General features: G+C 32.9%; 2 protein-coding genes across 2 annotated transcripts; both read right to left on the bottom strand.

Moving 5' to 3' along the window:
- Window positions 1–985: 985 nt before the first annotated feature.
- LOC125875259 (uncharacterized) lies at window positions 986–2044 on the bottom strand. Its single transcript, XM_049556364.1, has 2 exons — window positions 1967–2044; window positions 986–1296 (listed from the first exon to the last, which is right to left on the bottom strand). The coding sequence occupies exons 1-2, from the start codon at window positions 2022–2024 to the stop codon at window positions 986–988; spliced, it is 369 nt and encodes a 122-aa protein (XP_049412321.1). The 5' UTR covers window positions 2025–2044.
- Window positions 2045–2887: 843 nt separating this feature from the next.
- On the bottom strand, window positions 2888–3959 carry LOC125873913 (uncharacterized mitochondrial protein AtMg00810-like). Its single transcript, XM_049554738.1, has 2 exons — window positions 3894–3959; window positions 2888–3718 (listed from the first exon to the last, which is right to left on the bottom strand). Exons 1-2 carry the CDS (start codon window positions 3957–3959, stop codon window positions 2888–2890), a joined length of 897 nt encoding a protein of 298 aa, XP_049410695.1.
- Window positions 3960–14482: the final 10523 nt, after the last annotated feature.

The following is a 14482-nucleotide window of genomic DNA, read 5'->3' as shown; positions in this document are numbered from 1 at the left end:
TTTCCTTCATAACAACACACTTGCAAAAAAAGGGTATAACATGGTTGGCTGGATCAAATAGTCATTAATTTTTCAAATTCGATCTCAAATTTACACCTACTTTTTAGTTACATGAATAACAATGTAAGAATTCTTATTAGACAAACCAATGGATCAAAAAATTACAATTCAACTGCAATGTCAAAAAATTGCATTTTGTTAACCCTTAGAATAGCACCTAAATTATTTATCTCTTCAAATTTTATATTGTTTAGAATTGTAAAATACAATGAAAAAGAACTGATAGTAACATCCTAAACGGGGAAAGACATAAAACTGCCTAACAAACTGATAGTAGCATTAATTATTTTTTTCTATATTAATTAATCCCTTGCAATTAATTCTTTTTGAAAGTGTTTTACATTTGTTTGTAAAATTCTCAAGAAGTAAAATTATTTTCTTATCTATGATTTCTTAAATATCGTGCAAAACAAAAAGTTATCAACTAATATGGGACGAAAGGAATATATTTTTATATTCAAATATATAATTTTCTAGAAGTCCTTTTATAAATGTAAATTTGAATTGAATTATACATTGTATGTATGAGTAATTGTTGGGAATAACTTGATAAATGATTCGTTCAATAAGAATTTAAAGGATCGATTATTGGTCACACAATCACTTATTTTGGGGCGTATAGTATATTTGTCCTATCATTTTAGATGTATTTTTTAAAAGGAAAAAGACATAAGTTTTCTCTTTGAATTTGTCCCGAAAACTCAATATAAACTTAAATATCATGACGATCAATTACACATATTTACTATTCAAAAGCAAATTTATTACAATCCTGCAATGTACAAAACAAGTCAATTTTATGTTAAAATGAACCATTTGAAACATAAAATTCAACATGTTTACTCCATTTCAAACTAACAAAGACAAAACAAAAAGCAATTTTATTAAATTGTAGAAATTATTTGTATTCCTCTTTCATATATGTTCATGAACAAGCCTCCGTAAGGTCAGTTAGTGTTACATCGAGATTATTTCCAGCATAAATAAAAAATACACTTGTTTGTGCATAAATTGGAAGACCACCATTAACGTCGTAGATATCATTGTGCGACTTGGAGACGATAGTAGTGTTAATTTTAGTGACAGAATCGAAATTGGGAATGCTCAATTTCACTTGAAGTAGAGTACATGTACATGTATTTGAGAGAGTTGCATTCCATACTTGTTGTCCTTGACTCATTCCTAATTTTGCTTGGCTAATTTCAATACCAGGATTGCACATTGAACTCTCTATGCCTGAAAATGAAAGATAACAAGATTTTATATTAGTAAATCATTTCTTGTAAATCTTGGAATTAAGGTGATTTGAAGTCGAAGTGTTTATATATAGGATTGTTCAAGACATCACTTTTTACTTGAGGAACAATACAAGTTCATTTCATTCCACTTTTAGTAAAATAGTGAAGGATATTCATTAGTAATAAATAAAAAGAAGGGTGGAGGGGATCTATATATGTTTTTCAGATCGATTAGAATGTGCAAAATTAACTAGAACTGAATGCGGAAAATATAACAAAACATCTCACAATGTATTTAACCAGAAAATAGATTATGCTCCTACAAAAGTATCAACCATTATAGAATCTCATATGCCAAAAGTGTGAATTTTATATAGCACAAAAGGGGGGGGGGGGGGATGTATCAGATCCTAAATGTACGAAATATAGTAAATATCATAAAGACAGATGTAGTTGGGGTTGCAAAACAGACAATACACAACTTAGTTTTGAAAGATATGACCCCATATATATACGGATATACCCAAACATAATCTAATTAGTAACACAAATATAGTGTAAAGAAATGAGAATTTTATTTTTCATTTTTTGCTTTGAGTATTGGGGATATAGAGAGAACAAACAAAAGGAAAAGAAGAATTAGAAAAACGAGTGAGGTTAATTAGCACCTTCATACATAAGAGCAAGACAAAGCACTAAACAAAGAACTTTGATGAATGTTGTCATTGAAAATTTTGTGTTAGCAATCCTTAAGTGAAATATTGCTTTTATCTAAATTATGCTATTATTTGCCTAACAACTTTTTAATTTATAGATAGTTCATGGGAGGATGATTTAGGTAAATTACTGAAAGGGAGGTTCTATTATAGGTAAGTTTTAATTTATTTTCCTAAAAAGATGAATAGTAATAGAATGAGTAATTACTTTCCCAATTCTGCAAATTAATGGTTTTTTTTCTAAAATAGCACAAAGAGAGATTTGGTCAAACTAGATTGGAAAAAATATCAAGAGATTCTTATCATTAATATATAATTACTTTTTTTTTTGCATCAAAATGAAAAAAGCATAATAAGAAGTTGTATTCATGAGTATTTGTCTGATGTCTGTCAAATTATGCTCAATCTAGCATTCATATCGTGGAAATTGTACTACTCAGATGCTATGCATACAGAGTATTGAGAAGAAGAAGAGAGAATTCATTTTATTGATCCTTACAATCTGTAATACAATGCATACAAATCGACTATATATAACTGTCAATTAGCTAACTCTTAACAGACTCAACTAGGACCACTTAATGACAACTCACCAACTCCACTAACAAACATTCTAACTAACTAACTAAAATTAGTTAGTTTTAATACTCCCCTCAAGCTGGAGGGTGAAATATATCAAGAACTCCCAGCTAGCTTGGATAATAAGAAACTATGTTGAGCAACTCCCAATCTTTTTGTCAATAAGTCTGCAAGCTGGAACTTGGTTGACACATGAACTGGGTGTATAAGGCCTTTTTTCAGCTTCTCCCTAACAAAATGAAAATCAATCTCGATATGTTTTGTGCGTTCATGAAATATGGGATTTACAGTAATCTACATAGGGTTTTTGCTATCACAATAGAATTGTATAAGAGTTGACACTTCCACACATAAGTCCTTCAGCAATCCAACCATCCAAATGACTTCAGCAACTGCAGCAGCCATGCTGCGATATTCTTCTTCTACTGAGCTGCAACTTACTGTTTGTTGCTTCTTGGACTTCCAAGAAATCAATGAAGTCCCTAATTGCAAGACAAAACATGTGACTGATCTTCTTGTATTGGGACAAGCAGCCCAATCTGAATCACAATGCACCACCAAGTTATCTATAGGACCTTTTCTTAGAAATATTCCTAATCCTGGTGACCCTTTTACATATCTCATCACCCTCAATGCTGCCATGCAATGTGATTGCTTAGGATGCTGCATGAACAAGCTTAGCAACTGAACAACAAAACAAATGTATGGCCTAGTAATTGTTACGTAAATCAACTTCCCAATAGGCTTTTGATATCTGCTCATGTCTTTAAACAATGGATCATCCTGGACTCCTGTACATTTATCATGCTCCACTGAGGTAAGCTTAATATTAGGCTCTAGTGGTGTGTGCACAGGTTTGGATCCTGCTAGTCCTACATCTAATATAACCTCCAATGCATACTTCCTCTGATTCATCAAAATCCTATGTTGAGACCTCAAAACATCAATCCATTGGAAGTACTTCAACTCCCCTAGGTCCTTGACCTTGAACTGACTGTACAAGTATTGTTTTGCATCATTAATAAGTCTGTGACTGCTCCTTGTAAGTAGTATATCATCCACATAAATCAGTAGCACCACAATGCTTAGTGAATAAATAATAGTAGTGTGAGCTCTGCTTATAGCCTGCATCAAGCAAGGCAGTGGTCAATCTAATGTTTCACTGTCTTGAGGCTTGCTTGAGTCCATATAGTGATTTCAACATTTTACACACTCTAGTCTCTCTCTTAATATGAAACCCTTGAGGCAAAGACATATATACTTCCTCATAAAGGTATCCTTATAAGAATGCATTACTCACATCCATCTGAAAAAGGCTCCAATCCTTAGAAGCTGCTACACTTATAATTGTTCTAACTGTCCCCATCTTTGCCACTGGGGAGAAAGGTTTCATGGTAGTCCAAGCCTTCCTTTTGAGTATATTCATTTGCAACCAATCTAGCCTTATATTTGTCAAGTTTTCCATTAGCCTTGAGTTTGACTTTATACACCCATTTGGACCCTATGGGCTGCTTATACCAGATGGCAAGGGCACTAACTCCCATGTCTGATTTTCCTCCAAGGCATTAATTTCTTGCTGCATTGCATTTACCCATTCTGGATGTTGTGATGTTTCTTCAAATCTTCTTGGTTCTTGAATAGCTGAAAAAGAGCTCAAGTAGGCCTGATACTTGTTAGATAAGTGTGAGTATCCAATATAGTTGGCAATATGATATGTACAATTTGTTGCAGACTTGGCAAGGGTAACATAATCCTTGAGCTAAATAGGAGGTTTGACATTTCCAAGGGGTCTTCCTTGAATCCCAGAAGGTGTATCTATTTGTTCCTCATGATGCTCAGCTGCATGACAAGCTTCATTGTTCTTTACAGGTGACTCTGATTGATATTCATTGTCATTTACATCTGCATGTTCCATATCTCCTTAAACTATAGCTGCAATCTCTTGTGTGGCTATATTAGGGACTATATCAGAGACTTAAATATTCTCTTGAGCATAATTATTTTTAGTAACTAACTCATTAGAAGTGGAAAGTGGGATGACAGTGAACATATCTTCAGTATCACAATGTGGTCCTTCCTTAAAAGGAAATATTATTTCCTTAAATATCACATCTCTATTGACAAACAAAATTCCAGTTTTATACTCATACAACCTGTACCCCTTTTGATTCTCACAAATACCTATCATGACAGCCTTTCTAGCTCTCTCTAGAAATTTGTCACCTCTAGGAAGCACACTAGCAAAGCAAAGATATCCAAATACTCTTAGATGATCAATCTTTAGTTGCTTCCCAAACAACATTTCATATGGTGATTTGCCATTCTACAACAATTCTCACACATTCCCCCAGAATCTGATGGGCACACCACTTTGAAACTTCAATGTTCTAGCCAACTCTAAAATATGTTTGTGCTTTCTTTCCACAGTCCCATTTTGTTGAGGAGTGTAGGCACAACTGGTTTGATGAATGATACCTTCAGACTTAAACAAATTATTACATTGAGAGTTAACAAACTCTCTACCATTATCAGATCTAAACATTTTAACAGACACACCTAACTGGTTCTTTATTAATGAAAAAAAAGTTTTCAATACATGAAACACTTCAGTTTTGGATTGAATCAAGCAAACCCAAGTATACCTTCTATGACCATCTACCAAAGTAACAAATGAATGCTTCATGTCATATGCAGACTTCTTATAGGGTCCCAGTATCACGACCCAGACCGTCGTGATTGGTACCCACACTAACGCTCCGATGGGAGAACCACTACTATAACCCAAACCAAGCAACTAAACCAAAATTAAAACATTTAAGTTACAGAAGCAAGTTAAATACTAAGGAAAAAATAAGGAGTTCCCATAAACTCCAGCAAAAGTCTAAAAACGAACTAAACAATGCGGAAGAAATAACTTAGAACCTGAAAGCAATATACCAAAACATCTAACAATGAACCAAGTCTAAACAAGAAGGAATACAACCCCAACTAATGTACTAATAACTAATAGAACTGTCTAAGTCAGAAATGTGGACATAGACGAAAGGAGAACTCATGGCAGCCCGGAAGAATTGACTCACCCTTGAATTCGAAAGACGATCACTGATCTCCTAAGCGAGGTCTGTCAGTAGCCGCTTGAAGATGCCTTGTACTCAACAAAAATAAAAACAAGTGCAATATCAGTACACAACCACCGTGTACTGGTAGGATCACGTGGCTATCCCACTAAGTGTAACATAAGCAAGTCAATACAACATTATAAACATGTAAAATATCGAACATATACCATATCGATTATCACATGCTCAAATAATATACACAATTATGACGAGTCATTGGTCCTCTCATGGAACCCAAACCCAGACAGTTAGCATACCAGAACGTGGTACCCGATCTAATGTTTATGCCCGAACGTGGCAATCGATCCAAGTTAGTTATGCCGGAACGTGGCAACCGATCCATTCAACAAACAACAATCACAATCACAAGCATATCTTTAAGATCATTCATTTAAGTCATGATTTCATGGTAATTATCATTCATCTATCTCATTTACAACAAGTGTGATCAACAATGCAACATTCGCGTACATGCAAGTATCATAATGAAGCAAGAACAAACATATATCACACAATCATAGAATCACAATCATAACCTACCTCGAAATAAGCTTGAAACTTTAAGAAACTTGATCATTCCTTTTTCGGATTCATTTCGCTTATTCTTGGTCTACAAACAATCAATATAATACAAGAATCAATAACCAATCATTAATTACCTGAATTACTAACAATTCTATGAACCATAAATCAAACCTATGATCCCAATTATCCAAATTAGGGTTGTTTCCACCATAAAATTTATAACAAAACCCTTCCCAATCAATATTCACCCATTCTATTATGTTCTACGGATCAAAAAATGGATTCGGGGAGTGAAAAGCTTACCTTTAGCCTCAAGAATGGTGAAAAATGAGTACGAGTCATATGGGTTCATTCATTTGCTCTAAAAATCAAAACGTGCCAAATAAGGTCGTTTAGGAGTTTATTTACGACTTTAAGTCGCGTCTGGTCCCCCACAGCGGCCACCAGCCCGCTACAGCGGCCTTGCCAAAGCGACCAAAATCCCCGCCAAGGCGGGTTGCACGAAATAGAGAGCTATTTAAAAAATTCCAAAATTCCCATTTCTCAACACACCTCTAACCCACGACACTCAGAAAATACCCTCTACACTAAGATCGATTCTGGGAGTTCTACTCACCCGAATTCAATTCCCTAAAGTCGTACGGGTTTCTTAATGATTTATCTAACTACTCATGTAATCAAAATCAAAATTAACTCAGCCGATTGTTACCAGATTTCCCTACACCTTAAAAACTCCGATTTCTCCCAAATCTGGACTAGGTTGGGAAAATCCAAATACTACGAAAATGTTTTTCAACCCCAAATTTTCTCCCGTTGACATTTCTATAACGACGAAAACAGGTTGTTACACCCAGATATATAGGTGAACTAAATCAAAGGAGGCTATAGCCTTGGTAGAATGGACATGAAATTTAAGTCTATGTTGTTTTGCTAATGGGCAAATATCACACTAGTCATGATCATAAGGGTGTATTTTCTTAGGAAATGATTCAATATGTTGCATGGATGCACCAGAGGGATGTCCTAGCCTAGAGTGTATTCTTCACTGCTAGTGATCTTATTTGAAATGTTTGTTGATGTATTAATTGTGCTTGGTATGCAATCCTTCAGTATGTATAAACCTTCTCTTTCCCTACCAATCCCCATGACCTTGCCATTGGACAGTTCCTGAAAGATGCAAAAATCAGGGAGAAAAATAACAGCAAAAAACAATTCTCTACTTATTTTGGAAACTGAGAGTAAATTGAATTTAAACTCAGGAACATGCAACACATTTTGTATAGCTTGATCTCCCATAATTAGTGTCTCTCATTCACTGCTGATTTAGGATTTATCACCTGTTGGAACTTGAACTCTGCAATCATCTTGTAAGCTTTTAAGTGAAGTAAGAAGTTCCTTAAATGGAGTGATGTGGTGTGTAGCACTTGTATCAATTATCCACTAATGTTCTAATGCAGTAGATAGTAAAGCAGTTATACCTGCTAGATTTGATGAGTATTCAGGTGTGCCTTTCTTCCCTAGCATTTGCAGCATTTCATCATATTGCTGGTCATTGAAGAAATGAACCTTAGATGATTATGGCTCTGATGTGTGAGAAGTATTGGCTTGAGGCCTAATTCTTGATGAATTTCCCCTTGCAACAGGTATAGAAGGTCTATAGCCACCTGAATTGTGTTGAACTTGACCCTGGGGCCTATATCAAGTGGTATGATTTTGATTATTTCCAAATGAGTTAGATCCATCACCTTGAATGCCTCTATTAGGTCTAAAATGTCCTGTTTCATCGTTGTTATTGTCCCTCTTTTTATTCTGAAAACTAGGAGGATAACCAACCAATTGATAGTAGTTGTCCTTTTTATGATTTTTATATCCACAATACTCACAAAACAAATCAAATCTCTGAGGACTATTTGAAGTATCCAATTCCTTCCTTGAACCTATAAGACTATGACTTCCCTGCTAGTAGTGTTAGTACCTCCTTCTTGTAATCAACAACACCTAAAGTCCTTTGGCTCTCCTCTTGTGCTACTATTGCATAGACTTCATTTACTAAAACAATTGGGTTCCTAGCTAGGATGCTACTTCGAATTTGACTATAACTTTCATTCAACCCCATAAGAAACTGTAGTAATCGTTGAGATCTTAAATGCTCCAGGTAAGGTCGTGATTCCCTACAATCATAGTGAGGTAATGGTGCCATGATGTCTAATTCATGCCATGCATCTTTCAATTTTGAATAGTAAGTAATTACATGATCCATACCTTGCCTTAAGGTCGCAATTTCAGTCCAGAGATGATAAATTCGTGTCAGATTCGATCGATCAAAACGCTCCTTGAACTCGATCCAAACTTGCTTAGCATGTGATGCATATATGATGGTTGGCATTAACTCAGCTGCTATTGTACAACCAATCCATGAAAGCACAATTGCATTGCACTTTTCCCATAATTCAGCCAACACTCCCCTGTATTGATGTTTTACACATGTTTCATCAACGAACCCTAGCTTGCCTTTTCCTCGAAGAGCAAGCTTCATCGATCAACTCCATAGTATGTAATTCTCTGGTCCTGTAAGTTTGATTGGAATTATGACTGCGCCCGGTGTATTCGAAGCTTGAAGAAACAACATATGATGATGATCCACCGCAACAACAAGTGCTTCTGTAGATCCAGTTTCTTTAGAAACTGCCATGGTGATTCTCGAAACAAATAAAAAATTCATAGTAAAACTACAACGAAAACGATGATCGACGCTCTGATACCATGTCAAATTATGCTCAATCTAGCATTCATATCGCGAAAATTGTACTACTCAGATGCTATGCATGCAGAGTATTGAGAAGAAGATGAGAGAATTCATTTTATTGATCCTTACAATCTGTAATATAATACATACAAGTCGACTATATATAGCTGTCAATTAGCTAACCCTTAACAGACTCAACTAGGACCACTTAATGACATCTCATCAACTCCACTAACAAACATTCTAACTAACTAACTAAAATTAGTTAGTTTTAATAATGTCATTGAAGTTTAAAATTTGTAAATAATGATTTATTCATTGATTTATAAATACTAAACTTCATTATTTAAAATACTAGGAAATATTGAGAAACATATTTAAGAAATATTTTCAAATAATTATTCACTCACGAAATCTTACTAACATTTTTTTTCAAGTGAAATTTATTATGTCATAATAATATAAGTGCATGCGATATCCAAATATTTTTTTTACATCTTCAAATTTAAATATACTTTTTTTGTTATACCTTCAACCAAATATTGGCCAAACGCTCAATAACATATTATAAGTTAGAAAAGTAATCGAATTAGAAAGAACTTAAGGGGTCTTTTTTATACCATATAATGTTAATATTTTGCAGAATAAATTTTTTTGATAAATATATAAGAGTGTATATTATATATTATATTACTATGTGTCACCCTAACTAATTAGAAGGGAAATATGTTTTTCCCTTAAAGGTAAATATTTTTAGTCATTAGTATTTATTGGTGTAACGCCTTGTTCATCCGTATTAATTAAGGGTTGATTCATTGGAAATGAGTAATTTAATTTAATTCAAATTTGGATGAATAATGTGTATTTATAAGAATATATGGTATTAATTGTAAGTAAATTATTTATTTCAAAAAATTATTTTAATGTGTATTTGAGAAGCCTTTTAATGGTGTGTTTAAGAAGTCCCATTTCTTGGAGATATGACAACTTCAAACACTTGGCAGTAACATTTCTTTTACTTGACACTTTTCAAGAAGAAGACAACACCTTTTGGCCTATAAATAGGCATTAACTTTTAATTTAAAATACACAATTCACATATGCATGTTTGCTATTTCTCTCACACTCTCGTTCTCTCCTCCATTCTTTATCCTCTTCTAATTTAATTATTGACTTCTTATTATCCCCTAATAACTTGCTAATGATAATTAATTTGATGATTCATGTATCCTCTATTTAAGATAGGGAAGGCTTGTTTATCCTGGTGAAATATTTTATACCGTTGCAATAGTTTCTTAGAGCAGTGTCCAACACGACTCAAACATTAATTTTATGCACTATTATTATATATCATTGTAGTTATTTTTATCTATTTTCAAGACTATTTTTTCTTAAATAATAAGTTATATTATTATTGTGAAATTTTAATTATTTCCCCAACAATCTAAGAAACTAGGGCTTATAATATGTGTCCTGAACTATTGATGATACTGATGTTGGTGCTACCCTGACTGGTACTGTTCAAGTCAATCTGTTGGAGGCTTACGATAATAGAAATTACAGGTATGTAAATATACATGGTTACAAGTTCAATGCTAATAATAAAACCTTCATGGAAAATACACCTCAGTGCAAAACAATATTGAAAAGAAATGGATCCCGTTAAGCTAAAAATAAATTTGGTTGAAACGGATGATATGATTATTGCGGTCATTTCAGAAATAAATGTTGTGGCCAATGTGAGAAACTGGGTGATAGATTTTGGTGCTACAAGGCACATTTGTATAAATAAAAATGATTTTGTATCATACACCCAAGTTGAAAAAGGAGAAATTATTTATTTTGGTGACTCAAGTACAACTAAAGTTCTTGATAAAGAAAAAGTTCTTCTCAAACTCACATATGATAAAACTTTGACATTGAGTGATGTATTGTATGTTCATGTATTCGAATTAATTTGATTTCTGTGGTATTATTAGGAAAATATGCAATGAAGGTTTCTTTTGAAAATAATAAGGTCATATTGACTAAAAATTAATATATTTTTTGTTGGCAAATTTTTTTTGCAGCTATGGCTTATTTGTACTTATTATTTGTAATGATTACATTAAAGATGTATCTGATTTTGCTTATATGATTGAACATATTTATTTATGGCATGCTAGATTATGACATGTTAAATGTCTCATATATAATGAATATGCAGTCTCTTGGTTTAATAACTAATTTAGACTCAAATAATTTTGATAGATATGAAATATTTAAAAGTGTGGGGTGCCTGATTAAATGTTTTTTTTTTACCCTAAAAAGAGAAAATGTTCTAAAACTGTTGATTGCATGCTTATTGAATATGCTGAACATAGTGTTGCATATAGATTTATTATCTTAAATAATGACATGAAAATTAGATCAAGTCTTACTAAGAGACAATTTTTCTTCTGTTGAAGTGGATAAATGTGTTTATGCAAAAATGATAGACAATAATTATGTGATAATATATATGTTGATGACATGCTTATATTTGGTACGTGTTTAAATATTGTGAAAAGTACCAAATTATTTTTGTCTACTAATTTTGATTTGAAAGTTTTATGGAGTGAAGATGGTATAGTATTGTCACAAGAAAATTATGTGAAAACACATCTTAAATTATTTTGAATGTTTTGATGTGACATTTGTAGCCACTCCTTATGATGCTAACTCTTAATTGGAAAAAAAAATTATAGTGACCTAATTGCTCAGTCTAAATATGCTCAAATAATTGAAAGTCTATTGCATTTAATGAATTTTACTAGGATTGATATTACCTATGTTGTGTGTAAATTGAGTAGATATACTCATAATCCCAATAATGAGCATTGCTTTGCATTGAATAGACCGATGAAATATTTGAGAGGAAACATGAATTATGGTATCATGTATAGTGAATTTCATACTACTTTAGAAGGGTATTGTGATGCAACCTGGATCTCTGGTTTAGATGAGACAAAATTCACTAGTGGATATGTGTTTACCTTAAGTGGTGGTGCAATATCCTGAAAATTAGCTAAACAGATGATCATTGCTAGATCGACTATGGAGTCGGAGTTTGTAGCTTTGGAGCTAGCTGGTTCTAAGGCTGAATGACTAAGAATTTTTTTTAGCGAATATCCCTTTAATAAAGGATGAATTGTTGATCCCTTCGATGAAGGATGAATTGTTGATCCCTTTGATAAAGGATGAATTGTTGATCTCTTTAACAAAGGATGAATTACTAGTTGATTCTTTTAATAAAAGATGAATTGTCGATCCCTTTGATAAAGAATGGATTGTTGATCTCTTTAATAAATGATGAATTACAAGCTGATTCCTTTGATAAGGATGAATTATCGCATGTGTTTATACACTGTGATTGTGAGCCGCAAATGCTATTGCAAAGAATAAATTTTATAATTGTAAGAGTAGACACATGAAATTGAGGCATGATGTCGTTAAACAGCTGTTGAGAGATGAAATAATTGCAATTGATTATGTGAAGTCAGAATTAAATTCGGTCGATTCACTGACTAAACTCGTGGGAAGAAAATTAATTCTTCAGACCTCAATAGAAATGGGTTTAAGGTCAATTGATTGTCAATAGATATGGTAAACCAATCTATGTGATTGGAGATCCCATGAAGTAGGTTCGGGTAATAACAAGTCAATATTGACTCTGCGCATTAACTGAGAGTGCTTGAATTGCTACTAAAAATGAGAGATGAGTCATTAACTCTTAATGAATTCATAGTCCTTAATTAAGGATGATGTATTTAAAGCAGTATACACTTGATGAATTCACCTATATGAGAAGTGGAGTGTGGCCGCTCCTATGAGACTTTGGCCTAGTCTCTAGAGCTCTCATGAATACCAGGCACGTGCATAGCCTTTTGGCGCAAAATTGCGTTGACCAACAAAATTATTGTGGTCAAAATGTGATTGGTAAAATCTCTGATTTACGATAAGAATTATTGATTTATAAAAATGTTATATTTCACCGGTAATTCTATAAATTAAATTTTATCAATCTAAGTTTGGTTCATAATCCGAAAGACACCAAATCTATTGCATTTTGTCCCGAAAACCCAGCAAATTGTATTTTTATAAAATCTTTTGAAATAAGTGGGGGATAGTAAGCAAATTATTTTAAAAAATTATTTTGATGTGTGTTTGAGAAGCCTTTTAATGGTGTGTTTAAGAAGTTCCATTTCTTGGAGAAATGGCAACTTCAGGGCATCTCCAACCCAATCCTCTATTTTACTCTCCAAATATAGAGTTCTCTATTTTTTTAGACAACCAACTTCAACCCAATTCTCTATTTTACTCTCTAAAAAGGAATCTTTCTCTCCCTCCTCAATATTATATTGTTATTTCTATTTCATTCTTATTTTCATATTTCATGATATAAATCCTTTATTTCTTTTTTCCCAAATAATTACTTTATATAATTTTTAATGTGATATGAAATTATATTTTATTCTAAAATTTTAAATAACATAAATTGCAAGAAAATATAATATAATACATAAATTAGGGGACAAATTCAAATAAAAGTGACATACAATTACATAAACACTCAATTTTTAAAATTATTACGTTGCTCCCATAAATGCTCTATTAATGCATTGCGGAGTTCAAAATGAGCATTTTTTGTCCTTAATTTTTTTATGTCTAGCTAAAAATTGTTCAAACCGGAGATTTTCATCTACCACCATTTCTATAGTTGGAGTTGGAGCCTCTACGACATCTTGAATTAGTGCATTGAGATCACGTTCATCCTCAATTATCATGTTGTGCAATATAATACATGTAGTCATTATATCATGTAGTGCGTGTCGTGATCTTTAATGCCAACATTCTAAACACAACGGTAATTTTTTGCAAAGTAGATAATCCAAATCTACCCAGCGCATCAATGCGTTGTTCAAAGTACGTATCGTGATCTTTAATTGCATCAACGATACGAAGAAACAAATTGCGGGACATTCGATAACGATGGCGAAATATTGCATCATTAAAGCGTGGTGTGGCTGAAAAATAATCACGAAATAAATTATCATCAGCCGCCTCATGATCATGATTGATTACCACATGACCTGGAATGGAGCCACCTATGAAAACTTCATTAGTATGATTTTGTAGAACTTGTTGGAACATGTAGTTGTTCATACGTAGCTGATTTATTAAATTATCATGATGTTTTGTACTAGGAAAGAATTTCAAATCTAACGAAGATGATGACGAAGAAGAAAAATCTTCATCATTATTATTAGAACAATCTCCAAGATTGAAATTCGTTTTCAAAGGACAAACCAAATTACTTGAATATGTTTTGAAATGAAATGAATGTGCAGACTTCAAGTGGTAAATGGTGTTCATTATATAATATGTAATGTTTTATCTAAAAAATATTAAATGTACTGATGAGAATCTCATCCAACCGTTTATAATAAGATTAAATCCATCTAATGGTGAATATGAAGA

The sequence above is a fragment of the Solanum stenotomum genome, chromosome 8 (genome assembly GCF_019186545.1).
Source record: "Solanum stenotomum isolate F172 chromosome 8, ASM1918654v1, whole genome shotgun sequence".
In the NCBI taxonomy this organism is placed as follows: domain Eukaryota; kingdom Viridiplantae; phylum Streptophyta; class Magnoliopsida; order Solanales; family Solanaceae; genus Solanum; species Solanum stenotomum.
The sequence above is the reverse complement of the archived record's forward strand: the minus strand, read 5'-3'. Positions and strand labels throughout refer to the sequence as shown.

Coding starts and splice junctions, on each gene's coding strand:
- LOC125875259 (XM_049556364.1), bottom strand. CDS start 2,024: ATGACAACATTCATCAAAGTTCTTTGTTTAGTGCTTTGTCTTGCTCTT. Junction 1,297..1,966: donor TCTTGCTCTTATGTATGAAG/GTGCTAATTAAC, acceptor TTTCATTTTCAG/GCATAGAGAGTTCAATGTGC.
- LOC125873913 (XM_049554738.1), bottom strand. CDS start 3,959: ATGGGGACAGTTAGAACAATTATAAGTGTAGCAGCTTCTAAGGATTGG. Junction 3,719..3,893: donor GGAGCCTTTTTCAGATGGAT/GTGAGTAATGCA, acceptor TGCTTGATGCAG/GCTATAAGCAGAGCTCACAC.